Below are 27,212 nucleotides of genomic sequence, written 5' to 3'. Positions count from 1 at the left end.
CAGTTCGGGCTCCGACACTCGTGACATGTGGGCACTGAGCGGACTTGATGGCGCTGCGTCCGGCTGCGCAGGAAACCGACGGCCGAGCGCCGACTTCTTCCGGGCGGCGGGGCCCCGGTGCTGCGGCCTCCGTGCGGGAGCGGCGCCGTGGCCCCTTCGTGCACCAGAAAGGCGTTGTGCTCTGTATGCTGTGGGCCGCAGCGGTCCCGAACAGGAAAAGGTGTCTTGGAAAGAAGATAGTAGAAATTCCATCTTGTGTTTCTCTTTGTTTTCTCCGCCTGTGCTCCTTTCATTCCTGAAATCCCTGGGTTCTAGCAGAGTGAGCGACACAAAGCAGTTCCCTAGAAAATGTTGCTGAAACGTCTCTAAAACCAAGCACGTAACTCTGCCTTTGGTGACCACTAGAGAGAGCTGAAAGGCAGGAATCCAAAAACCCAAAGCCAAGCCTCCTGAACGCCCTTCCTTGTGCCTGTGCAAGTTTCCCCTACATTTCAGGTCCTTAGAATTTCAGACTTTGCTTCCTGGCCCCGGTTCAAACCAGCACCCACCCTATCTAGGTAGCAGCTGTCAGACACCTGGGAAGTGGCAGAGAGCTAGCTGCTGGCGGCCTCCTCAGACATGAAAAGGCCCTGCAGGAGGACATATGCTCATAAAAATTATGGGATTCCACAGCTTTGAAATGAAATGATCCTGAATGATCAAAACCAGACGGGGGCCCTAGGGCTTCTGGGGGAGGAACTGAGGGGGCAGCAGACCTCGGTTGAGAGAGCCTGGGGCCAGGCAGCAGGACAGAATAATTAGTTTCAGTGGGAGGAGATGAGGGTGTCTGCACTGAGTCAGGAGAGACACTGCAAGAGCCAACAGCTGGGTGGTCAACCACCCTGTCAAAGGAAAGAAACCAGTCCCTGCTCATCGCCCCTCTCCTGCCCAGTGTATGGCCATAGGGACAGGGACTTTGTGTGTCTCTTGGGTGGCTGGAGGGGGAAGTGCAGTAGGTGGAACCAGCTCTCCAAGGCCAAGGCTACATGAAGGTCTAGAGTGCTTGGGGAGAGAGAATCACAAAGGTGTGTGTCAATTGGGAGTGAGGGTAATCCTGAAAACATGGGGTATGCTAAGAGTCACACTTGGCTCAGGTTTAAATTTTGCTTGGAACCAGTCCTTCTGACAACCTTTTGGAAATGGTCTCAGCACACTGTTGTTGAATGAAGTGGCCAAGTCACTTCCCCTCCTTGGGTCAGTTTCCTCGTCTGTAAGACGGCTTTGGACTGGTAGCAGTCAGTTACCGGAGTATAGGTCTCAACCTGCTGTCACTGGTGAAGTGTGTGAGCCTGCTGTAACCTTTTCCTATCTCTAGGCCTCAGTTTCCCCACTGAAATTTTCTGGAGAGTATAGACCACGGAGACTGTAAGGCAACTCCCAGCTTTGTCATCATCGTAGGTGCCTTTTGCATCGCCATCAATGCCTCTGTTACTTCCTGTCCTCCATGTTGCTCCATTGATAACAAGGGAGATGAAAGGGGGCTTGAATTTTCAACATGGCATGTTTGCCTTGGCGGGGCCTCCACTCCAACTCAGGCAATAACCGCATTCTCATTTTGGGAAGTAACCCCTTTCGCACTTCAGAGCTCCCTTACAAATTCAATCCTGAATGGTCCACCCAACTCCAAACCCCTACATAGCTCCTTTTCAAATTTCTGCTCTCACAGACAGTCTAGTTCCTGGCAGAAATAGCATTTGAAATGAGATTTCAGTTCTGAAGCCAAACTTCCTGCTGTTAACCAGGTTAAGACTATTTCACCCTTACAGGCAGCACACATACCAAAACTAGATTTTTTGATCTGTTTATTTTGTTCCAAACCTTTTGAGGATTTAAATGTACCAGGTCTCAAGCTCCCAAATTTTGTTCATTGTCCTAGATTTGACTGTGCATGCATAAGAGGCTGCATCCTACCGTAAATATTAATACTGTGCTGCTTTCGCCAACCAACATTCTCTCCAAAAGCACACAAGCCCACACATGCAGATGTACATATGTGGAAGAAGTAAACTGACACCCCCCCTTGTGTTATGTGACCCTTGATAGGGCAGATTTGGGACCTGTGAATGACTCCTCCATCTGGAGAGAAGTGGGTGGTAGCTACTCTGAGCAGGAGCAACAAAGCAGGCCCTGCATCTGCCTTCCCGGATGTGGTGGGGGTGGGGCAGGGAGGAATGGAACCAGGGGCTTTGTTGCTCCAACATTTTCAAGGGTCTCTTGGAGTTACTAGGCTCCTGGGGCCCAGCTTCTCCTGAGCTGACAAGATAGTAATCAGGCCCATTCTTATCCAGAGGCAAGAACCAGTGTGTTTTCCTTTGGAGAATTGGTAAGAGCTGGATGGGACCCATGGAGGGGGCTCAGGACTTGACCTGGAAAGGGGCCCTCAGAGACCAACCATGTCCCAGCTGCCTGTTTGTAATGAAAACACTGATGGGATCACAGTCTTCTTTGGAGCCCCTCAGGGGCAACCTTGTCCTCCTGGCCCTCGGATAGCTGTGGCTTGGGATGGCAAGTCACTGTTGCTGCAAGTGACAGCCAAGGATGCCTGGCAAAAACGATGAGGAAAAGTTGGGGTAACAGGAGACAAAGGTGCAGAACAGGGAGAAAGAGATAGGAAGAGGCAGAGTGAGGGGAGAGGCGGAGCCCCTAATGAGGTGAGCTGTGCTAGCTGCACACAGCCCGGCTGGGTATGCTGTTCAGTAAGACGGAAACATCTGGCACCTAGTTTAGAAGGGGGACGACGGTCCAGAGTCTCCCTTTCCCGGTGTCTTTAATGCCCATTAAGCAGAGTGGCCCAGGATACACAGCATGGGGGAACACATTGATTGGTAAGGGCTAAGAACATTTTCCCTTCTTAAAGAAATCTGTCCAACTCTATGTGCAGCTGCTGCCTCTACTTTTTTGGGGGTCCAAATTGGGAATGGGATTTTCCCTAGGCAGCCCCTTTCCTGGCCTAGCCCCGGTGGAAATATCATGAATAATGAGAAAGTGAGGAGTTAGTACTTCACCAGGTCAGTAACTATTGCCCCTCTCCCTACCATGCCAATCTCTCTGCCTGCTGAGATGAAAGGGGTTTCTTCACATTTTGACAGGTGGATACAAGGATGGGGAACTGGGAGGGCTTGCAGGTGAACACATTCACCTAGGAAATCTATAAAAAATCAGTGAGTGGTGTGTAAGGTCCCTTCCCTATGTGATACTCTACTCTTCCCGTCTATGATTATAGCAGCTTGAGCCAAGAAGTGAGAAGTGGCTCAGCCTGAGATGAGTGGGAATGATGAGTGTTAGGGGTGGGCCGGGCCAAGGTAAGGCTGATTGGCCCGAGCTCTGGGTCCCTCCTTTCTTTAAGCACCCATGTGTCTATGACAGTCAAAAAGAAAGAGAGGAGGAAGAGAAACGAGGAGGATGTAGAGGGAAACGAGGATGAAGGAAGGAGGCGGCTCGGCAGTACACAGAGGGGGCAAGAAGTGCCGTCCCCTTCCTCCCCCACGGGTTAGAAGTTATCGGGAGAGGATCCAAGGGCCTGGGGGTGAGCCCAAGCTTCCCTAGATCCTGGGAGGAGAAGGACCCTGGCAGGTTTAAAGGCATTCAACGGAGAGAATGTGGTTAATGAGTTTGGAACTCCTGGAGCTTTGGCTCCAAGGGGATAGTCAGGTGGCTGCAATGCTGTGTGCGCAGGTTTGGGAACAAGTGTGCTGGTGGCAAACATGTAAATGCTGAGCGGGGTGGGTTGAAGGGGAAGGGTTGGGCAGGAGCACACAATGGCAAGGAAGAGGCATTAGATAGCTTCCTCGGGGGTGGGGGAGCCCGGGAGCAGCTCTCCATTGGGGTCTGGGTCAGGGCCCAGCATCTTGTCCTTGCTGGAATCCCTTTGCTCTTTCTTGGACATCCTTTGATGCATCAGAGGCACGAAGAAGAGGATTACAGCTCCAATGATTGGGGGCACACCAGCAAAGTAGAAGGCCACATGGTAGTCCCCAAAACAACTGTGGAGGAGGCCTGAAACAGTCAGGAGAGAAAAGTCAAGCTCAGCTTTGTCCTATTGGCCAAAGGTGCCCTCCGACTCTTCTAAGGGCCAGAGAATCTTGGCCTGCACTGTGTTGACTCAAGGAGCCCCCTCAATTTAAATACTTCTGTTTGGAAGACATCAAACCTGTATTACAACCATAGGTGCTTCCTCCCTGATGCACTGAGGCTGCGGGCCCTTGAGGCTAATGCTAATTATGAAAGAAGCTAATGAAGCTTGCCTTGGGCTGCTTAGGGAACCTCACTGGCCAAGTTCTGGGATGCGGCCTTAATCGAATCTCTTCTACAGGCTCAGTTGAGATCTAGGAGGAGGGGGTGTCTCTAAGTCTTGATAAAACCAGGGCCCACTTTCTCTTCTCTACTTGCCCAACTGAAGAAAGAGAGGAGAGATCAATAGAATGGTCAAGACGGACAAACCCATTTCTCTCTCTACCCTGTTGGAATCAGCCATGCTGTGTACAGTAAAACTCCACTAAAACAGATATATAAGCATGAAAAGCACATTCCCCAAAATGAATCCTAGCACCTATACTGTGCTTACTCTCTTTCACTAATAGTGGTGCGGGGTTTCATGCACTCTGACAAGGCTGCTGAAACAGGGAGTAAGAGGAAAAGGGACTTCAAGTAGAGGTGCTCAGGACTCGCCCCCTCATAGCTTCCCTGTACTACCAGACTCACCTGCAATGGGGGGCCCAGCACTCATCGGCAGGGCCATCATGCCCAGGAGGTAGCCAATGGCCTGCGATGCCTGCATTGGGCCCACCAGCTCAAATGCGATGGGGGCCATGATGGTGATGAAGAAGCCATCGCACAGGCCCAGGAATAGGCAGACAACGATGAGGCCCCCGAAACCCCGGCACAGGGGAATCATCATAAACATCAGGCCCAAGAGCAGGAAGGAGATGACCTAGAGGAGCAAGGGCCTGAGCTCAGTCATGTGACACTTGCCAGTAGCAAATCACATCTCCTACCATTTATAAAATGGGCCCGTGGGGTGTCAGCAGAGAGAACACGTGGACTAAAGAGTTACTTAGGCCCCTTCCAAGTCCCATATTAAAGGACTCAAAGTTTTTAAGACAGCTCCTATTTAACTGACACTCTGTGTTGTTACTGGCAGTGAGTGTTAGTTTGATGAGTTGCTTTTAAGAGAGGTTAAGAAATATTCTGGCTATGCCATCTGAGGAAATCTCCTTGTTGGGAGACTTCTGACCTTTGCCCAGGTTGTCTGGAGAGAGTAGACACAATCGAGGGATAAGAACCCAGAAACCCAGCTTCTTCTCTAGGAAATTCATACACAACTGTAAGCTAAAACCAGACCTACCTAGCAACAACCAAGCCATAATGGTATGGCAATTAAGAGTAAATACTATTATATAACACAAAGAACCCCATTAACTGATTTCAGTCAGGTCTAATTACTACCTATTGTATCGAGCTGCCTCTTAACATCCTCCATGAGGCTTTGCCAAAGTTTGGAAATCAAAAATCACTCTTGGAACTGAGAATCAGGCCTCAAGAACTGGCCCAAAGTGAGGCTGTCTTGTAGGTTGTAACCATTTCCTTTCCAACAGACTGTCCAGGGGCTTCACCCCAAAAACATGTGCCTGTCTTTTCCAATAGTACGAGCCACATGGTATAGTGGGTGGATCTTTACAACCTGAAGCTATGTATAACTCCTTTCCTCTTCCTGGCCTGTACCCAGAGAAAGAACTTTGTCCATTGTCTTGTGCTCTCAGCCTGAGATACCAGCACGATGAGATTGGACAAGTCACTTTCCCTCTCTGGGCCTTAGTTCCCCAATAGGTAAAATGAAGGAGTTGGACTATAAGTTAATGAAGATATGTTCCAGCTATAACATTCTAAGATTGTTTTATATTCTAAATGGTAAAACTGGGTCAAGTAAGAGTGAAAAAGGGGAGAGAGTGGTGGGTGAGTAGGGGAATTGGTCAGCAGAAGTACTTGGCCCTAAGCCTAGTTCTGCTCCTCACTACCTAATGCCTTTGCCTCCCTTGGAGAAATTAGCTGCTGCCTCTCCTCCAGCTAAAGCCCTGGCCCAATGCTACAATAGTTTACTCTGATTTCCTTTGGCCTCTTGTAGTTAGCATGTGGAAGAAACTGAGAAAGCTACACATATTCCCACGTAAAAATCCACCCACATAAGGCAATTGCTGATATTTGCACAGGAATTCAAAATTCCATGATTGGTTTATATCAATTATAAGCTTTTGGTTTGACCTTGTTCAAGTCACTTATCATCTCTGGGACTTGGCTCTGCCACTGCTGTCTGTGTGAGTCTTTCCCTCAGTCTCTCCATCAGGATAATGAGAAGTTGGACTGGGTGAACCACAAGGGTACCCCTAACTCTGACAAAGCTGATTCACCAGCTCTTGCAAACCTAACGCAGACTTAAAAACAACAGGAAACCTTAATCATATCCTTGTCCAAGACATCTGAGGGTATTTAAGAAATCACTTGGGACGGTCAGAAAGAAGACAGAGAAATCCCTTGGAATTTATTTTAGGCCTTGTCCAGGAGAGTCAGAACTCAACCTCCTTCCTGATGGATTATTTGTCACCACACGTTTCCTGAGTCTGCTGTCACCCCTCCATAGGGTTCCACATTTGGGTTCTTTCCGGTAAACCCATGTGCGGGAACAAAAAGCACCTCACTGGGGTCAGCATCTAACTCCTGGCCTCAGGTTCCCTCTTTCAGATTGGAGAGCAATGACTCTTAAAAAATTTATTTGAAAATATTCTTAGAGGTTCCATTTATACTGTTCTCTCTGGATCCTCACTCCATCTTGATGAAAGAGGCGAAATGACTGTATTCATTTGAAAGCAAGGGAAACTGAGGCTTAGAGAATTTTATTGACTTTCCCATGTTGCACAAGAAGCTGGTGTCGGAGCTGGGACCCACAGCACAGCAGTGATACACCCTACCTTTCTATCCCAAAGGGTGGCCACACTTACCTGCAAGTAGATCTTCTTAAGTCCAGGAATGGAGTCACTGACACGGCCTGACACGAGGCGCCCAATGCCTGAGGTAGCCCCAATACACACCAAGAGCACCCATGTCTGCTTGATTTCCAAGAACTCCTCTTCCACATACTTCATCTGAAAAGCATAGCACCAGGCCCCCCAGGACAGGAGAAAGAAGAGGAGCTGACTGGTGAACTGTTGGCATTCCAGAACCCTGTACTGCTTACTTGTTTGGACCATGGCAAGAACATCTACCCCTGCAGCCCCCTCCGCCTTGTAGCCCTAGCTCTGGGACAAGCTCCCTGGGTGGTTCGAAGACCATAAAAGCCTGCATATTCCTCCGCTCTCTGGATTCTGGGCTTCTGAACAACAGCCGAGTGGGATGGGTATCTCTAAGCCTCTTCCAAGCCCTAGCAAGACAGAAAATGCAATGGTTCTCCTACAATCCCCCCATTCTGTGACCCAGAACTGACAGACTGGAGTAAAAGCGGCTCATTATGGAGAAGAATCCACCAACTTTCGTGTTTTAAGTGTGTTTTAAGAAACGTGAGCTGTATGGAAGGTAACAGTTGGACTACAACCAACAGCTGTTTGGCCAAATAAGTTGGGTGGATGATGGTTAAACCAAACTGAATGGATTTCATTATGGCAGGATTTTATTGATACCTTTAAAAGATTGCTACACAATTTGAAGCAAGAGAGATCTGATATATGTTAAATCATTTGACCACACAGAACATACTTTTAGAAAACCCTATCCTTGGGTCATCTGGGCCAGTCTCCTACATCCCAGTGATGCTTATCTTCTCATGAAAATCTCTCTAGACTCTTCGCTGGGAGAAACTACAGGCATAGGCCTTCCGCTAAGGAACTCCTCACAGTTCCCACTCAGGTCTTCCCTCAAACTGTGCTTTTTCTACTCTGAGTCTCTCAAACTACTGATTTGACTCTTTTTCCAAAGGTCCTGGTTCTGCCCTTTCGGTGTCCTCCACCCTCACCCTCTGGACTCTAGGCAGGTTAAGGGCACATTCTTGGGGCCAGGTGGAGTGGGCCCCCCCAATATTCCTCACCAGGTGTACATAAGGAACGAAGTAGCCAAGGGCAGTAGCGGCAATCCCAAAGGCCCAGATGCGGTAGGTACGTTGGCGGAATACTCGCATGTTGAAGTACTTCCTGAGTTGAGCCAGAAAGCGTTGGCACAGGGTGTGGACACCTCTCTTGCTTGGGGTGTCCTGGGAGCTGGGCAGGAGGGGCCGGTAGGTGAGCGAAAGTAGTGTGAGAATAAACATGAAGGTACTCAGCACCTGGAAGGTTTGGGCGAGCTTTATCTTAGCCCCCAGCGTTCTGATGAGAAGAGGGAAGGATATGGAGAAGATGCTACTCCCGGCAGACACTACGCCATTGGCCAGGCCCAGGCGGCGTTGGAAGTAGTGGCCCAGGATGACGAGAGATGGCTGAAAGGCGAAGGAACAGCCACAACCAAAGAGAATCCCATAGGTGAAGTAACGCAGGCTTAGCGAGCTGTGGGAGAGACACCAAGAGCTATCCTCAGCAGCCTGACCAGCAATCCACCTATCCCCCCTTGACACTCCTGACTCCTGCATCCCACATCAGTAACCCACAGCCCCACTTACCACTGACCCTCAGAACACACAAGCAACAGGACCTTCTCATCCCCATTTTGCAGATGGAGCAGCAGAGGCTCAGAGAAGTAAAGTAATTTACTCAAGGTAGCATAACTGGGGATCAGCAAAACTTGGGCTTGTGTGACCCTACTTTGAATCATAGCACCCCATCAGAGAGGGCTGTTCAAAAGAAATCCGTAACCAACCCATGCAAAGGCTGGATGGGGGGGGGGCACAAGGAGTAAGTCAGTGCCTTGGAGAGAACAGTTTCACCTACTGCTCACCTGGACAGCAGTGGTATGCTGGTAGCCAAATCTTTATCCCAAGTAACAACAAAGGTCTGGAAGGAGTGGAAGGTTGAGAGCCTTTTTAGGACTTTTCGGTGTCTTTCTCTGCTCAGGGCCCTTAATATTTCAGAAAATGGCTGGTGGTCTCCTGAGAGATCGCCCCTCCCTAACCCTGCCCAAGGTCTGACTATTCCAACACCCTTTCCTCTAGGCCCTACATGATCTCCTGAGGTATGGGTTAGGCTCCCAACATAGCATGGCTGCCTGAAGGAAAGTGGAGTCTCAAAGAAGTTGTGGGTCTGGCCAAGTAAGACGGGTTCTGCCTCAAAACTCTTAGGCCCTGCTGCGGCCATAGGCCTCTTTACCAGAAGGCAAAGCATCAGCATGGAAAAGGCCGTGGGAAGGTTAGCTTGGCCAGCTGTCTGCCCCCAGACAGTACTGGAACAACCTACTGAAGAATTTTGTTTTCTTTTTGAAGTTTTCACATATTTTGCAATCATTTTTATCTGACCACTTAATTACCTGATACTCTCCATGGTCAGGCAGTTCTTCCCAACAGACAGACCCACTCCTTGTACTAAAGGCCTATGTTGTGGAGATGGTATGGGGTTATCATCTCCACTGATTTCCATCTGCTTGCATTCACTGGATATGAGCAAGGCCTTGATTTCAACATGGTTGGCTCCACTTGGAACCCTTAGCTAAGACAACTGCTCCTCTGCCATCTGTCAGATTCTAGCGACCCCTTGGGCCGGCCTGGGCTGGGCTCATTGTCCAAGGGTCAGGAGTTACATCTTCAGGGAGGGGGAAAACCATGGGATTCAGACAAGTGGAAGGATGACTTGGAGCTCTAGCCACAAGCACAACCATTTTTCCACTGGACATGAAGCCACTTAGAAAATTTCTTGGCTCTGAAGATGTTCTTACAGAAAAGGCAAATGGGGTGGGGGAGGGGCTTAGGGGCTGGAGAACACACGTCTGAGCCCCTTCCCGTCCTGTAACTGAGCTCATGTGGACTGGAAGGGAAATGGGATCCGTATGTTGCTAATTTGTTTATACTTCACTCTGCTCAGCCTTAAAAAACAGGCCTCTCCTGCGTTGTGTGGAGATGAGCGGACTCTGAGGCCTGGCTCCTTCCCACAAGGAGCCAGACACCAGATTGCTGAGGGCAAATGAGGCCAACCACTAGAGCGGCCCTGAAAGGGTTTGCTGCCCTGGGAGGACTGAGCCAAGAAACCGTTGCAGAAGAGATGTAAGCTCTGCTGGAGGGTGGGCTGGGTATCCAGAAATGCTCAAGTCACAAAGAAAACTGGCTCATCCTCACAGGGCCCAGTCGTGGCATTCTCTGGTATGAGTGCATTGTCCTACACCAGCCCAGGCAGATTGGAAGTAGGAGGTACCATAGCTTTCAGAGTGTCTTTTGCCAAAAGTCAATGGACTTCTTTAGGAATCCCATATTCCTCAGTTTGTGGTAGAGGGTTTTCACTTGTCTCCTTGCCTAAAGACATGCATCTGCAGGGCCGGCAGAAAGAAAATGGACAACGAACTTGTATCTTGCTCCTTGCCTGACAGTCCTGAGTTTTGCCAGTAGGACCAACGGGACTGGACCAGAGTTTGACTTTAGCTTAGGCCTAGCTGGGTAGCTGGGTGCTGGGTCTGTACTTCAGTGTGTGTGTGTGTGGGTGCTGCTAAACATCCTTTCTCATGCTCCAAACATGAATCCTTATCTGTCCCAAATTGTCCATATGTTGGCAGCCAGAAATATCGGGCAAGTGGTCAGCGTTTGGCTCAGCTGGTCTCTTTTTGCAGGATAAGCTTCCCTTAGGAGTCCTGTAATGGCAGGTGTACACATGAGCTCACTCTAAAAGCTCATTACCAGGAAGGCAGGTGAGGTCATGAGATGTTGATCAGAGGGGAATAAAATGGCAGCACTGGAAGAAACCTGAGAAGACCACCTGGTCTAACTAATCCCCTCATGTTACAGATACAGAAAATGAGGGCCAGAGAGAGGAATGGTACTCATCAATTCTTCCATAACCATTCAGTGGCCAAAACTGGACATGGGCCCAGCTGTATGAACTCCCAGGCTTACGCTTTGGAACTCTTAGGTCCTCTTTGGGGATATTCCCTATCACTGTGTCCTGGGGACCCTACTTAGATGAGTCCTATTTCACAGTGATCCCTGAGAGCAGGGTCTTTGAGGACCTTACATGGAAAGGGCCACAGGGGATTCTGCAACAAGAAGGGTGTCCCTAGTTGAAGCCCGGAAGGAAGCCAACTCTCAGGCTTGGGCAAATGGTCAGCAACTCATAGCCTTACCTGGTAAAGGAGCTGGTGTGGAGTCCGATGAAAGCGATGGCAGCCCCCGCAGTTGCTGTGATTCGGCAGCCCAAACGATCAGTGAATATACTCACAATGGGGGAGCAGAAGAAGATCATGCCCATTGAGAGGGCTCCTACCCATGCTGCAGAGAAAACAAGCACAAAGATGCCTTCACTTAATGTGGTATCTGGTGGTGTGGCTGGTGTCTCAATTTTTCTCTGGCTTTTGACGGCATTGCATTGGTCTGCCATGCCAGTCAGCTGCTCCCTGATGGTCAGAGAGGTTAGGTGATTTTCTAAGCACCTGTAGCAGGGCAATGTGAGAAGCAGGAGTCCAGTTCATAACTTCAGAGTTGGGGCAACGAGGCTTTAAAGATCAAGTCTATAACCTTGGGCTGTTTGGTATGAACATGTGACTGAATTGAGACCAATAGAATGTGGGTAAAAGTGATACACACCACTTCCTGGCCTGGACTATAAAAACTCCCATGAGTTTTCTGCAGTGAACTTGAAAGCCATGTATTAAGACTGGGCTCACTTCTGTGTGGGTCCCTGAATGTTACATAAGAAATAAATGAAGAAAACTCCTTTAAGCCACTGAATTTTGGAGGGCCATTTGTTACAGCAGTTAAACCAACAGAAACTAAAACAAAGAGTTCCATCTATCATCTTACTGATAAAGAAACAGGTCCAGAAATGTGAAGGGACTTACCAAACATCACACAGCAAGTTAGTGGCAGAGCTGGGACTCAAACCCAACTCTCCTTATTCCCTCATTGTATTATATCTTCTATTGGGATGAATGAAGCTTCCCATCATTGGAGGGGTGCAAGCAGAGGCTATATATAAAACAGGGGATTCAAGCACTGGGGTCAGATTGGGACTGGCCAACATTTTAGGCCCTTCCAAGGATGCTAAGCCAGATTTATAGCCTTAGGCACTGGGACCCTTGGTTCCAGGGCCAAAAAGCATGAGCATAAATTAAGCCTTCAGGAGCTAAGGTAAGGCTTCCCTTGGTCATTGGAACAGTCCTGTGAAGATGGTAAGATTGAGGAGCAGAAAAGGCCACAGACAAAGGCAAGCTGTAATTTTACGAGGACATAGGACAGGTTCAGGAGCCACCCAAAGATTTCTAAGAGGGTCATGTAACCATCATGGTGAAATCCTTCATCAGAGCCCATGTTGGGCAAATCATGGCTCCAAACTCAAATAAAAAGGATTTATTTTGTTTATAAAGGCTCTTAAGTGTCTATAACAATCCTCACCAGGGAGGAAGAAAGTTGTCCTTTTAAATTATATTCTTCCAGCCCATTTCTCCTTCCTCAGCCCTCAGAAAGACAGCCCGAGGGTTTCTGTTTGTTTGAAGGCTATGATCAAGTTTCATTTTGGGGCTCTCTTTTCTAGGCCAAATAATCTTAGTTCCTTTAACTTTTCTTCTTAGCTTAATTTGTAACTCTGTAATTACACGTTCCAAGTCACCATCATCATCAAAAAGCATTCATTGAGTATCACCTGAGCAGGGCACCAGGCCAGCTTCTAGCTCTCAAGTGTGGAGGTCCAAGTGGGCCAGATGAGTGCAGTCTGAGTGAGGTTAGGGCTAGCTCACTGGCTGTGTCTCTTCAATGCCTAACAGGTTGTTTAGATCCCCATTGGGAAAATTTGCTGCTTGGCTCCCAAAGTACTGGCCTGGGAGATCTGTACTCTCATCACAGTTTTACCTCTTACCGTGCAATTTCATACCTCTTAGCTGTGGGACCTTGAGCAAGTCACACAGCACTTCTCTAATCCTCAGTCTTCTCATCTGTAAAATGGGGATTAAAATTCTTGATGTTCTTTCCTCAAAGGTTTTTTCTAATGATGACCAGGTGTAACATATGTATAAGAGAGCTTTGTAAATACCAATAGTCACATCACATACAAAAGCTAATACAAATGAATTATAGACTTAAATGTAAAACTTAAAACTATAAAGAACTTCTACACAAAAGTATAGGAGAAAATCTTTCTGAACTTTAGTTAGGCAAAAATTTCATATAGTCACAAAAGTATGATCCATAAAAGAAAAAAAATGATACATTACAGTTCATCAAAATTTGAAACTTCTAGTCGTGAAAAAATATTGGGGTTTTTTTGTTTGTTTTTAATTGGGGAATTGGGGGAGGGGAACAGTGCAGGGGAATTGGGGAGGGGGAACAGCCAAGTTGTTGTTCTTCAATCTTAGTTGTGGAGAGCGCCAGTTGCCACCTGGCTGCCCATTGGCAGTTCGTGGCCTCTAAGCTCAAGGTGCTGTGTTACAATCTTAGTTGTGGGTGGGTGTAGCCACCATCCCATGCGGGAGTCGAACCGGCAGCCTTGTTGTTAAGAGTGCATGCTTTATCCACCGAGCCATCTGGAGGGCAGCTCAGCTCAAGGTGCCAAGTTCAGTCTTAGTTGTGGGCGGGCATAGCCCACCATCAAACAGGCAGTCTTGCTGTTAGGAGCACATGCTCTCATCAGCTGAGCCATCCTGCCACCTGTTGGCAGCTCAGCGGCAGCTCAGCTCGGGCGCAGTGTCACTGGCCCATGTGGGAATGGAACCCGTGGCCCTGTTGCTCAGAGCTCGCGCTCTTAAGCTAACTCTTAACCAACTGAGCCACTCGGCTGGCCCTTGGAAAAATATTGTTACAAAAATAAAAAGGCAAGCCACAGCCTGGGAAAAAATGTTTACAATACACATATCTGACAAAAGACTGGTATTAAGAATACAAGTATGAGGGCCAGCCGAGTGGCGCGATGGTTAAGAACTGGCTTGGGACGCCAGAGGGCCCCGGTTCGGATCCCACATATGAGGGCCAGTGACACTGCCCTCTACAGCTAAGATGCTGAACAACAGCTCGACCTGGAGCTGGGCTGCTGTGAGTCGCTGGCGACGGCATAGGCTGCAGCCCCTGTGGCAGTGGGTTGCCATGGGCTACCGTGTGTAGCCAGCAGCCAGCGTGAGCGGCCAGCAGCCGCAGTGAGCGGCCGTCCAGAAGCCAGCGACTGATCTGCCTCGCCCATGAAGAGTGCAATGATGGTGCCAGCTTGGGCCAGTGAGGCAGCGTCCTCCACAGCTACACTGAAGAACAGGGCAGCAGCAGCTTGTCTGTTCCCCTTACCCCAATTCCCCAGCACTATTCCCATCCCCCCAATGCTCCAATAAAAAATCTTAAAAAAAAAGAATACAAGTATGAGTTGTTTTCCCATCAGCAGTATGTGAGATTTCCATTTCCTTAACATCCTTCCCAGTACCAGGTATGGTCATTTTTTATTTTAAAGATTTTTTTAATTGGAGAATTGGGGGAGGGGAACAGCGCTGGGGAATCGGGGGAAAGGGAATAGACAAGTTGCTATTGTTTTGTTCTTCAGTCTAGTTGTGGAGGATGTTGCTTCACTGGCCCAAGTTGGCACCATCATAGTGCTCTTCCCGGGCGAGGCAGATCAGTCGCTGGCTTCTGGACGGCCGCTCACTGTGGCTGCTGGCCGCTCACGCTGGCTGCCGGCCACACACGGTAGCCCATGGCAACCCACTGCAGCAGGGGCTGCAGCCTATGCCGTTGCTGGTGACCCACAGCAGCCCAGCTCCAGGTCGAACTGTTGTTCAGCATCTTAGCTGTAGAGGGCAGTGTCACTGGCCCTCATATGTGGGATCCGAACCGGGGACCTCTGGCATCCCAAGCCAGTTTAAGATGCATTTCTTGAAAACCCCAAATCCATGAGCGTTCACTCCCCATTTCATTCCCCAGCCCCTGGTGCAATCACTAACCTGATTTCGTTTCTAGGGATGTTCTAGCTGTATTTTTTTAAAAAAATAGTTCAAGTGTATTGTCAAAGAGGAAAAAATAGTTAAATTGAGTAAATTATCTTACTGACATTTCATCAACTAGAACCCACGATTGTTTGGCCCTTCTTGAGAACTAATTATTAGGCTTGGAGGTGTGCTTTGTACAGTCAAAGGAAGTTTAAATTATATTCGATGTAGCTTTTTTTAAGTTAATGACATGTATCCATCATTATGGTATCATATAGAATATTTTCACTGTCCTGAGAATCCTGTACTGCCCATATTCATCGTTCCCTCTCTCCCAACCCCTGCTAACCACTGATCTTTTTATTGTCACCATAGTTTTGCCTTTTCCAGAATGTCATACATGTGGAATCACACAGGATGTAGCCTTTTCAGATTGGCTCCTTTCACCTAGTAATGTGCATTTAAGGGTCCTCCATGTCTTTTCATAACTTGATAGCTCATTTTTTTAGCGCTGAATAATATTTCATTGTCTGGATGGACAACAGTTTATTTATCCATCACCTACTGAGGGTCATCTCAGTTGCTTCCATGTTTTCACAATTATGAATAAAGCTGTTATAAACAATCATGTGCAGGCTTTTAATGTGGACATACATTTTTTACTCATTTGGTTAAATACCAAGGAGTGTGATTGCTAAATTATATGTTTAGTTTTGCAAGACACTGCTGAACTGTCTTCCAAAGTGGCTGCACCATTGTGCATCCCACCAGCAGTGAATGAGAGTTCCTGTGGCTCCACAGCCTTGCCAGCATTGGTGGTGTCAGTGTTTTGGAATTTGGATGTTCTTACAGGGGTGTAGTGGTATCACTGTTGTTTTAATTTGCAATTCCCTAATGACATATGATGTTGAGTATATTTTCATATGCTTATTTGTCATCTGTATATTTTCTTTGATTAGGTATCTGTTAAGGTCTTTGGCCCGTTTTTAAACTGTGCTGTTCATTTTGTTGTTGAGTTTTAAGAGTTCTTTGTATATTTTGGATAACAGCCCTTTATCAGATATGTCTTCTGCAAATATTTTCCCCCAGTCTGTGGCTTATCTTCACATTCTGTTGATATTGTCTTTCACAGAGAAGTTTTTAATTTTAATGAAGTCCACCTTATCAATTATTTCATGAATTGTGCCGTTGATGTTGTGTCTAAAAAGTCATTATTGCCATACCCAACGTCATCTAGGTTTTCTCCTGTTATTGTCTAGAAGATTTATAGTTTTGTATTTTATATTTAGGTCTGTGATCCATTTTGAGTTAATTGAAAAAAATTTTTGGGCCGGCTGAGTGGCGCATTGGTTAAGAGCTGGCTTGGGACGCCAGCTCTGAGCAGCAGGGCCCCAGTTCGGATCCCACATGAGAGCCAGTGACACTGCCCTCCACAGCTAAGATGGTGAACAACAGCTCAACCTGGAGCTGGGCTGCCGTGAGTCGTCAGCGACGGCGTAGGCTGCAGCCCCTGCTGCAGTGGGCTGCCATAAGCTACCATGTGTGGCCGGCAGCCAGCGTGAGTGGCTGGCAGCCAGTGTGAGATGCCAAGAGCCGCTGTGAGCGGCTGTCCAGAGGCCGGCGACCGATTTGCCTCACCCGGGAAGAGCGCAATGATAATACCAACATGGGCTAGTGAAGCGATGTCCTCCACAACTAGACTGAAGAACAAAAGGACAGCAACTTGTCTGTTCCCCTTCCCCTGATTCCCCAGTGTTGTTCCCCTCCCCCAATTCCCCAATAAAATCTTAAAATAAAATAAAATAATAAAAGAACCAATAGTCATAATAATGATGATGATGATTATTATAACCATGCTGATGATAAATGAGTGCTATTGGTTACCTTTTACCTTTCTTGCACTCAGTTTTCTTTTTGGAAAATACAAGGCATTGGTAGACGTTTTCTAGAATTCTTGACAGTCCTTGGACTCAAAGCCAGGGAGATTTTGTTGTTACCCTTGTTATTCTTGCTCTTATATGAAGAAGGCAAAGAGATTTTGACGAAGCAGCTGAAATGTGGGAGAGTTTGAAATGGTGAAAAGTAGATTTTTAACAGGAGATGTAGAGGGTTATCTTTCTAAACAGACCTGGCAAAATCAGATATGACACCCCATAACTTTCCACCAGGCAGAGAGCATTATTTTCAACCCACAGCTTCACTAAGTGGTAAACAAATGCCTAATTTCTGATGAACAAACTTTCTGTCCAACAGAGCCCTAAGACTTTGAGGATGAACTATGTGTAAACCCACCATCCACAGCTTTCATCCAGTGGTTCCCAGAGTTCTCTTTAGCCTCAACCACTACCCTCAGATGAGTTAAGTACTCCCAGAGAGCTGGCCCCGAAAGGCCTGTACCTGAAGTGAGCATAACATCTGTATTCAGCAAGTACCCCCTCCTTTCCCTTTCTAGGCGTCCACAGCCAGCGGGACTTCTGTTGGGCCTGGGCAGTACAAGAGCAGAACCGTGGCCTTTCCAAGTCCATTCTGGGCCTATTGGCCCTAAAGATTCCTTATGCAAAAAGTGTTTTCACTCAAGTGCCCAATTAGTGCCCTGGCTCCTTACCCAGGCTCATAGGCTTTGAAGTACTGGGAAACTGCTCAAAAAAGAACTCAAATGCTAGACCAGATTTCTCATTACTTGGCTGCCAAAAGCCAACCTATCTGAGCTTTCCCTCTGAACTGAAAAAGAGTGAGAGGGTACTCCAATAGCTGAACTCTCCAAATAAATTAAGGGCTTTCACAAATTCCTGTTGTCGTGGGGAACTAACAGAAGCTCAAATTAGGGAATGATGGAGCGAAGCCAAAGAAGAGGCAAAGCGAGGGAAGGGGGAGATGACAAAGAGAGGGGAAGGGGGGTGACACAAAGGCAGAGGTGACTCTATTCGAGAACTCCTGCTTCCTGATAAGGTGCACAGTGCAATGAAGGAATAACAAATAGGATTAGGGGCTCATGTTCTGAGGTTTAGCTATCCAACTGCTGTACCTAGTGCTAAGTGGAGAAAATGGCACTATGAAATGGAGTCTCTGTTGCCAGAAACATTTCCCTGTTTCTGCTCCATATCCACTTCTCTTCAGCGTCCCCAGAACATGGTCAAGAAACTAAACCTAGTTGGGATAAATGGGGGTGGTAAGGATGACATAGGTAGGGCATGGGGACCATGTGGGGTAGGTGGCAGGCAGCTCAGGACTGTGTTGATGGTGTGCTGGCACTTCTGGCCAGGTGATCAGCACATATGAGTCAGATGACTGAAAGCATTGGTAGAACACATTTAAGAGGAGGTCACCCGGGCAGCTCCAGAGTGGAGAAATGCAACACACTGGTCTTCCTTGGGGACTGACATGGCAGGAGCCCTGACCTCCATTCTCTTTGTCACTGACCAGAGCGTGAATTCCCGCTGAGCTTCATTTATTAACTCTTTCTCTAGCATTGTGCAGTGTCTAGAGCTAAGTGCTACGTAGTTATTTTTCCAGTGAATGGATGAAATACTTTTGTTCAAAGAAGCTGATTCCAAGCCTTTTTTTCATTTTCTGAAAAACGCTGTAGTGAGAAGCTTTCTTCCAGCTCTCAGCCTCTCTAAGCCCATTCACTTTGGTAGCTACTCACCATCCATCTATTGTGTCTAGAACTCCACTCCAGATTTGTACCAAGCCTTTATTTAAAAATTCCAAAAGTATTTTTGTATTCTCCTGGTACTTGATCCTGCCAGTGGTTTAATTTTTTTTTCTTCACGGTGGACACGGTGGTGTTTTTCTAGGTTGGCACAGCGATACTGGAAAACATTCTTTTCCAAGCATTCCACATCTAAACAAATCCCATTTTTAACCTTCCACACGTTGTCTAAAAGCATACCAACTTTAATGGGCTACCTACTTTTGAGTGTCGAAACTTGTAAAGTCAAATAATCACTGAAAATATAAGTTATCTTATTACCCCTTTATTAGGTTATTTGGCCTCCTTCTTTCTGATGTTACTGTTTACTTACTTCCATTTTTGGAATCAGAAGATCTAGGGATTCAGTTCCTAATTTTACAGCTAGTCAGACTGAGACCCAGGGAGACTCACACCTAGGAGCACCCATGTCAAGTCAGAAAGTGCAATAATTCTAGCTCCTGTCCCAGCCTTTCAGGAGTAAATGGGTTCTACTTAATAGCTCACTGGTTTAGTATAATGGTCAGTTATCTACTCTAGTAGCTAAGATCTATTACACATGATTCTTGAACCAAAAACCATCAGTGCTTGGAGGAACTACGAATTCAAACAATTTCCTCAGCTTTCTCTGAGAGGGCTGGCCAGCACCTACAGACATAAATTGTCAGAAATTCACCTGATAGAGAGTATGGGAAAGAGGCAGGAGGCGGAGACAAACAGACAAGCAATAAGGAGACAGAAGGAGAGACATACATCGAAAACAGAAAGATTGATGACAAGGGCCAAATTAGAACTGCAGAATGTTAAAAACGAGAGGGTCCTCAAGAATCATAGGGGGGAAACCAAGATGGCTTCATTGGTAAATTCCAGACATTTAAGGAAGAAATAATACCAATCTTATACAAACTCTTACAAAAAATAGAAGAGGAGGGAAAATATTTCAACTTATTCTGAGTCCAGTATTACCCTAATACCAAAACCAGATAAAGACATCACAAGAAAAGAAAATTGCAGATGAATGTCCCTCATAAACACACTTGTAAAACCCTTAACAACATGTTAGCAAATGAAATCCAACAATATAGATTAAGGATAAAACATCATGACCAAGTAATATTTATCCCAGAAATACAACATTAGTTCAACATCCAAAAATCAATCAATGCAGTACGAGATTATAACAGACTACAATTTTTAAAAATCTCATATAATTGTCTCAATTGATGCAGAAAAAAAATTTGATAAAATTCAATATCCATTCAAGATACAAATACTTAGAAAACTAGTAATAGAAGGGGACTTTCTCAACCTGTAAAGGGCAATTATGGAACACCTGTAGCTAACATCATACTTAATAGTGAAGGATTAAAACCTTCTACCCTAACATTATGAACAAAGCAAGGATGTCTGCTCCTGCTAAATCTATTTAACACTGCATTGGAGGTTCTTGCCAGTTCAATAACACAAGAAGAAATAGAAGGGAGTTATCACTCTGTGAGGGGTGTAAATGTCTAACTATTACATTGTTTTGTACATCTGAAACTAATAAAAAAATAAATAAGTAAAATAAAATAATTTAAAAAGTCTAAAAAAACAGAAATAGAAGACATACAGATTAGAAAGAAGACATACAGACAACATGATTGTTTATCTAGAAAGTTCAACTACAAAAAAGCTGCTAGAACTAATAACTGAGTTAAACAAGGTCATGGGATACAAAGCCAACTACAATGAGTAATTAAAAATTGCAATAAAAATACCACTTACAATATCAACAGAAATTTGAAATGCTTATGGATAAATTTGATTAAAATATATGCAAGACCTCCACACTGAAAATTACAAAATGTTGGTAAGGGAAATTAAAGAAGACCTAAATAAATGCCGGGATATATTTTGTTCAAGGGTTGGAAGACTCAATATTTTTAAGATATCAATTCTCCCCAAATTGTTCTATAGATACAATGCAATCCCAATCAAACTCCCAGCAAGGTTTTTCTTTTTTCTGACAGAATTTGGCAAACCGATTCTCATATTTATGTGTAAATAAAAAAGATATAGAGTCGCAAAAATAATTTGACAATGAAGAGAAAAGTTGGAGGACTTATAATGATGTGATTTCAAGACTTACTATAAAGTTACACAATCAAGATATTGTAGTATTGGCATAAAGATAGAGCAGAAAAGGGCCCACACATATATGGCTAGTTGATTTTCAACACAAGTGTCAAAAGAATTCAATAGGGAAAGTGTAATATTTTTCAACAAATGGTTCTGGGTCAACTGGATATCCCCATGCAAAAGAGTGAAACTGGGGCCGGCCGAATGGTGCGATGGTTAAGAACTGGCTTGGGACGCCAGAGGGCCCTGGTTCAGATCCCACATATGAGGGCCAGTGACACTGCCCTCCACAGCTAAGATACTGAACAACAGCTCAACCTGGAGCTGGGCTGCTGTGAGTCGCTGGCGATGGCGTAGGCTGCAGCCCCTGCTGCAGTGGATTGCCATGGGCTACTGTGTGTAGCCAGCAGCCAGCGTGAGTGGCCAGCAGCCACAGTGAGCGGCTGTCCAGAAGCCGGCGACTGATCTGCCTCGCCCGGGAAGAGCGCAATGATGGTGCCAACTTGGGCCAGTGAAGCAACATCCTCCACAACTAGACTGAAGAACAAAACGACAGCAACCTGTCTGTTCCCCTTCCCCCAATTCCCCAGTACTGTTCCCATCCCCCCAATTCCCCAATAAAAATCTTAAAAAAAAAAGAGTGAAACTGAACTGCTACCTCACGCCATATCCTAAAATTAACTCAAAATAGATCATAGAACTAATTTAATAACTAAAATAATAAAACTTCTAGAAAACATAGGAGAAAATCATAGTGACATTGGGTTAGGCAAAGATTTCTTCAATAGAACACAAAGAGCACCAACTATGAAAAATACACAAAATTAACTTCATCAAAAAATTTTAATTTACTCTGTAAAAATAATTTTAAGATAATTAAAATACAAGCTACAGACTGGGAGGAATATTTGCCAATGATATATCTGATAAAGGAGAAGTCATATTGTGTGTGTGTGTGTGTGTGTGTGTGCATGTGTGTGAGAAACAGTTTGGAAGTTCCTCAAATGGTTAAACATAGAGTTACAATGACTCAGCAACCAAAAGAAATGAAAGTGTATGTCCACGTCAAGACTTGTACATAAATTTCATAGCAACTATATCTGTAATAGTAAAACTAGAAACAACCCAAGTGTCCATCAATATGTAAATGGATAAACACATTTTGGTACTCATATCAAGAAACGGTACTTAGCAATAAAAAGGAATGAACTAGTGATATATGCAACAACTTGTTTGAATCTCAAAACAAATATTGTGAGTAAAAGAAGCCAGACTAAAAAGTATGTACTTTTTATTCCATCTATAGAAAATTCTAGAAAATGAAAACTAACCTATAGTGATGGAAAGAAGAACAGTGGTTGCGTATGGATAGGGAGAAGACTTTTGAAGATGATGGATATGCTTATTATCTTGAATATGGTGATGATTTCATTATATATATATATATATATATATATGAAAACTTATATTGTGCACTTTAAATATAGGCTGTTTATTTTATGTCAATTATACCTCAGTAAAGGTGTTTAAAAATATAGTAACAATAGTAGGCTCCATAGCTCAGGGGTTAGAGCACTGGTCTTGTAAAAATATAGTAACATTTCCTTAATTTTTAAAAGTTATGTAATTTTGCAATTGAAAAATTAGAAAACACAGAGAAACAAGGCCAAAAAAATCTTCACAGTTCCAATCACTTGGAGACAAGTATTTTTACATTGGTATGTGTTCCCACAGATTTTCCTATACATATATCTATATAGTTTTGTCCAAGACAGTATATATAGTACATACCACTTATAATCTGCTTTTAAATTTTTACTCATGTTTTAGAGACCTTTCCATGTTAATAAAATTCAACAGCACTTCCTGAAGGAAGAATGGAAGAAAGGAAGGAAAGAAGGAAGGAGGTGGGAAGGAGGGAGGGAGGAAGGAAGGAGAGGTAACGATTGATATATGCAACGGCATTGATGAATCTCAAAATAATTATGCTGAGGGAAAGAAGGCAGAGCCTGCTAAAAAAAATACATACTGTATGGCTCCATCTATGAAAAACTCTAGAAAAATACAGACTAATCTAGAGCAATAGAAAGCATACTAGCAGTTGCCTGAGGGGTGAGGAGGGGCAGGGAGTGGAGTGGGAGGGAGACATGAGGACACTTTTGAATGGATCTGCCCATTACTTTGACTGTTGTGATGGTTCATGAGTGCGTACATATGTCAAAATTTGTCAAATTGTGCACTCAAAATATATGCAGTTTATTGTATGTTAATTGTTCCTCAAAAAAGCATAGATGGAGAAATTGAGGCTCAGAAACGATGCAAACTTCTCAAGGACACACAGCAGGTCCCTTGCTGAGCTAGGACTAACACCCCCATCTTTGGACTCTTAATCTAGTACTCCTTCCATTGCACCTTGAAGCCTGACAGGCCTCTAGTAAGTGCTCTACTCAGATCTCCTCTTCCATTGTTCTGCTCCTTCTGGGTCTCTCTCCCCCAGGTCCCCACAGGAAAGTCCTTGAGATCCCCCTGCCCCACACCACAAACCTGCTTTTCTCTCTCTGCCCTCTAGGCCATTGACTTTGACTTCTTTCTCCTTAGACATTCCCAAATCCCACGGTGCCTCTCAGTCATGCTTGCCTGCCTATGCTCAATTAGGCAATGGCTCTGTGGACTTGGCACTCCTGGACTCTTGGGCAGTGGCTCCCAGTCTCCATCCATCTCACAGTCTTGGGTCTCCCCCCACCCTCAAAATCCCCGCCCCATATTACTAGGCATCTAGAAGCATGAAGCAAAGGCGGATCAATGATCCTCTTGTTGTTTACAGATGAAGACACTGAGGCCCACAGACTTAGTTCATGGCAGATTAGAAAACATGGCCTCAGGTTTCCTCCATCCCCATGCCCTGTTCAGTCCCCGGTCTGGCTCTCTGCCGTTTTAGCATCTCTGCCTTGAAACGTCTAGGTCGGCTGGAGGCCTTATTTGACCAAGGCCCTGTGAAGTTGGAAAGGGAACTCTGAGCCCACGGGCCAGGAGTGAGTGCAGCTGGGACCAGCAATGGTGTAAAGAGCTCACCAGCTGCACCCAAGGGAAGGACAGTAGGAGTCAGCGTGGTAATTCTCTGAGCTCTGTTTTCAGGAAGCATCAGGGCCTTCGCAGAGCCAAAATGAGAAACAAATGCTGAAACGGCGCGCCCCTTTCTGCCCTGAGACTGAAACTGGGTAGGGCCCAGCCATCAACTTTGAGAACACTTTTGGGCTAAAGAGGTAACCAATTGACATGATCACGCTGTCTCCAGAAGCAGCTCTCCCCACACGTGCAGTCCAGCATTAAGAAGGAAACCTTGGATGGTCAGCCTGGCACACATGACAAGGTCATCAATCCAGGGAAGACTGGGTGCCAAAATCAATAAGGCTTTGATTCTCAGAGTTGAGATAAGTACTAATGTTGGCTCCCTGCTAGGCTTCAGGAAAGATCAAAGCCAGGGGAAATCTCACCCTTGAGATTAGGCTATGTTCCAGCCTCCAAGCAGGAATCTGCTGACGATCCCCAGCACCCTTGGATTCCTTGTCGAAGCAAAGGGATGGAGGTAGAGAAAAGAGGGCAGAGGTAGGGAAGGACTGTAAAAACACGGGCAGAGCTCATTTTTCAGATCCTTTTCCACTCGCTTATACCACATACAAGAATAAGCTCAAAATGATTAAAGACTTAAATGTAAAAACTGAAACCATAAAACTCTTAGAAGGAAACATAAGCAGTAAACTCTGACATTGCTCTTAGTGATATCTTTTGTGATCTATCTCCTCGGGCAAGGGAAACAAAAAATAACCACATCAAACGAAAAAGGTTTTCACAGCAAAGGAAACCATCAATAAAATGAAAAGACAACCTACTGAATGGGAGAAGATATTCACCAATGACACAGCCGATAAGGGGTTAATATACAAAATTTATAAAGAGCTCATACAACTCAACACCAAAAAAACTAAGAAACAAAGAAACAAACAACCCCATTGAAAAATGAGCAGAGGATATGAATAGACATTTCTCCAAAGAAGACAGACAGGTGGCCAATAGACATATGAAAAGATGCTCAATGTCACTAATCACCAGGGAAATGCAAATTAAAACCACAAGGAGATACTACCTCACTCCTGTCAGAATGGCCGTCATCAATAAATCAACAAGCAAGTGCTGTCGAGGACATGGAGAAAAGGGAACCCTGGTGCACTGTTGGTGGGACTGCAAATTGGTGCAGCCACTATGGAAATCAGTATGGAGGGTCCTCAAAAAATTAAAAATAAAACTACCTTATGACCCAGCATTCCACTTCTGGGTGTTTATCTGAAGAAAATGTAAAGCACTAATTTGAAAAGATATATGCACCCCTATGTGTACTGCAGCATCATTTACAATCGCTAAGATATGGAAACAACTGAAATGTCCATCGATAGACAGTTGGATAAGGAAATTGTAGGTACTTTTCTGAGAGGTACCTCTGCAGTAGGATGGGAGTGGTAGAGTTGGCAGAAGGATGGAAGAAAAGGTCTTGAATTTAGATCTGCCAATAAATGTCTTCCATTTCTTCATAATAATAGTAGTAGTAATACTGACACTTACCATGTGACAGGCACTATGCTAAATTCCTTATGTATATTAGCTATGTCATCTCATTTAATCCTCAGCAACTGCATAAAGTAAATACTATTACTGTCCTCATGTACTTTCCCTCAAGGAAGTTAACAGACCAAGAGGGATTTGGAGACTAGACTAGGTCACACAGCTGGTAAGTAGTAGAGGTGACACTCTAACCCAGCTTTGTCTGACTTTAAAGCACTTGCTATTTTGCAAAGGAAGAAATTAGGGCCAGAGAGCTTGAGTGACTTGCCCAAGGATACAAAGCAAACTAGTGGCAGAAGGAGGCCTAACTTTGGGCCTCTGACCCTCAGTTTAGTGTTCTTTGCCTTATCCCAACTGTACCTCACATCATCACTGGCACTGCACTCCAGGTGACCTGTGGTCACCATGTGCTTAGAATGCCAGAGATCAGGTAAACATGCCATCTTCCAGCAAGGTCAGAATTTAATCTCATTATTTTCATAGCTGCTCAATAGATGAAGTTACCAAGGTGCAAAGAAGGCAAACAGCTTACCCCAGGAACAGAGAAATTCCTCGAAGTTCTTAACTCTCAAGTCTGGGCTTGTGTCACCTGAATACCTATGCTTGTGCCCACAAGGCAGCAAGGAAAGCTGTGTGGGTCAAAAGGAAAGCAGACAAAAGAAACACAGTCTACTCCCTGTGTGTCTCTCGTAACCAGGTGTGGAGCCCTCGGGCCAGAGACAAAGAAAGCTTACACAGAAGGTAGGTGGCTGAAGAGAAGGTCAGGGACTGTAATTTGGGTTCAGGTAGAGGGAAGGTAACATCAGGGTCTTGAAGGTTTGCAGACGCAGGAACAGAAGCAGACTTGTAAACACATTTGCACCCTGTTCTCTAGCCATGAAACCAACACTGACTAAGAAGAACCTGCCAAGATTTTGGCCTGGCACCAGGGGCTGGGGTGGCTATGGAGCAGAGCAAGCCAAGCACATGTAAAGGGAGCTTGTCCGGTAATCCCAAATGCCAGCCTGGCAACCATGCTTAGCTGGTTACATCTGTACTACCTAGGTAATTCAAGGCCACTGCCAAGTTTGTTGTCCATTGTCAGGGTCCACTGTGGGGAGACGGGAGAGCCGGAGGAGGTCAGAAAGACCATTTGGCTGGAGCTGTCATTCAGAAAAGGTATTTAATGTAGACCTTATTCATCTTGTAATTACTTTGTGAACTACATATATTGCATTATATTTGCACGATGTGTGTTTAAATGTTTAGTTGTTAAAGTTAAGTACTTCAAAAGTACCAGAATTTCTCATAGCATAATTAGACTTATTTTCATTTAAAAATATTTAGAGAGGGGCCAGCCGAGTGGTGTGTTGAGCAGCAGGGCCCTGGTTTGGGTCCTACATGAGGGCCAGTGACGCTGCCCTCCACAGCTAAGATGCTGAACAACAGCTCAACCTGGAGCTGGGCTGCCGTGAGACGCTGGCGACGGCATAGGCTGCAGCCCCTGTGGCAGTGGGTTGCCATGGGCTACCGTGTGTAGCCAGCAGCCAGCATGAGCGGCCAGCAGCCGCAGTGAGCGGCCGTCCAGAAGCCGGCGACTGATCTGCCTCGCCCGGGAAGAGCGCAATGATGGTGCCAACTTGGGCCAGTGAAGCAACGTCCTCCACAACTAGACTGAAGAACAAAAGGACAGCAACTTGTCTGTTCCCCTTCCCCCAATTCCCCAACGCTGTTCCCCTCCCCCAATTCCCCAATAAAATCT

At 45.6% G+C, this 27,212-nt stretch overlaps 1 protein-coding gene across 1 annotated transcript in view; it reads right to left on the bottom strand.

The window, feature by feature from the left end:
• Positions 1-1,824: 1,824 nt before the first annotated feature.
• SLC16A2 (solute carrier family 16 member 2) overlaps positions 1,825-27,212 on the bottom strand; it is a 66,216-nt gene continuing 40,828 nt past the window's right edge. Inside the window, exons 2-6 of the mRNA XM_019630786.1 lie at positions 11,272-11,416; positions 8,111-8,561; positions 7,032-7,175; positions 4,741-4,969; positions 1,825-4,035 (exon numbers count right to left, since the gene is read on the bottom strand). Of these exons, the coding sequence (XP_019486331.1) occupies positions 3,815-4,035; positions 4,741-4,969; positions 7,032-7,175; positions 8,111-8,561; positions 11,272-11,416 (1,190 nt within the window). The 3' untranslated portion in view covers positions 1,825-3,814. The remainder of the gene's footprint in view (positions 4,036-4,740; positions 4,970-7,031; positions 7,176-8,110; positions 8,562-11,271; positions 11,417-27,212) is intronic.

The sequence above is a fragment of the Hipposideros armiger genome, unplaced genomic scaffold (assembly GCF_001890085.2).
Source record: "Hipposideros armiger isolate ML-2016 unplaced genomic scaffold, ASM189008v1 scaffold_944, whole genome shotgun sequence".
Classification (NCBI taxonomy): domain Eukaryota; kingdom Metazoa; phylum Chordata; class Mammalia; order Chiroptera; family Hipposideridae; genus Hipposideros; species Hipposideros armiger.
Note: the sequence above shows the minus strand (reverse complement) of the source record. Positions and strands in the feature narration are given on the sequence as shown.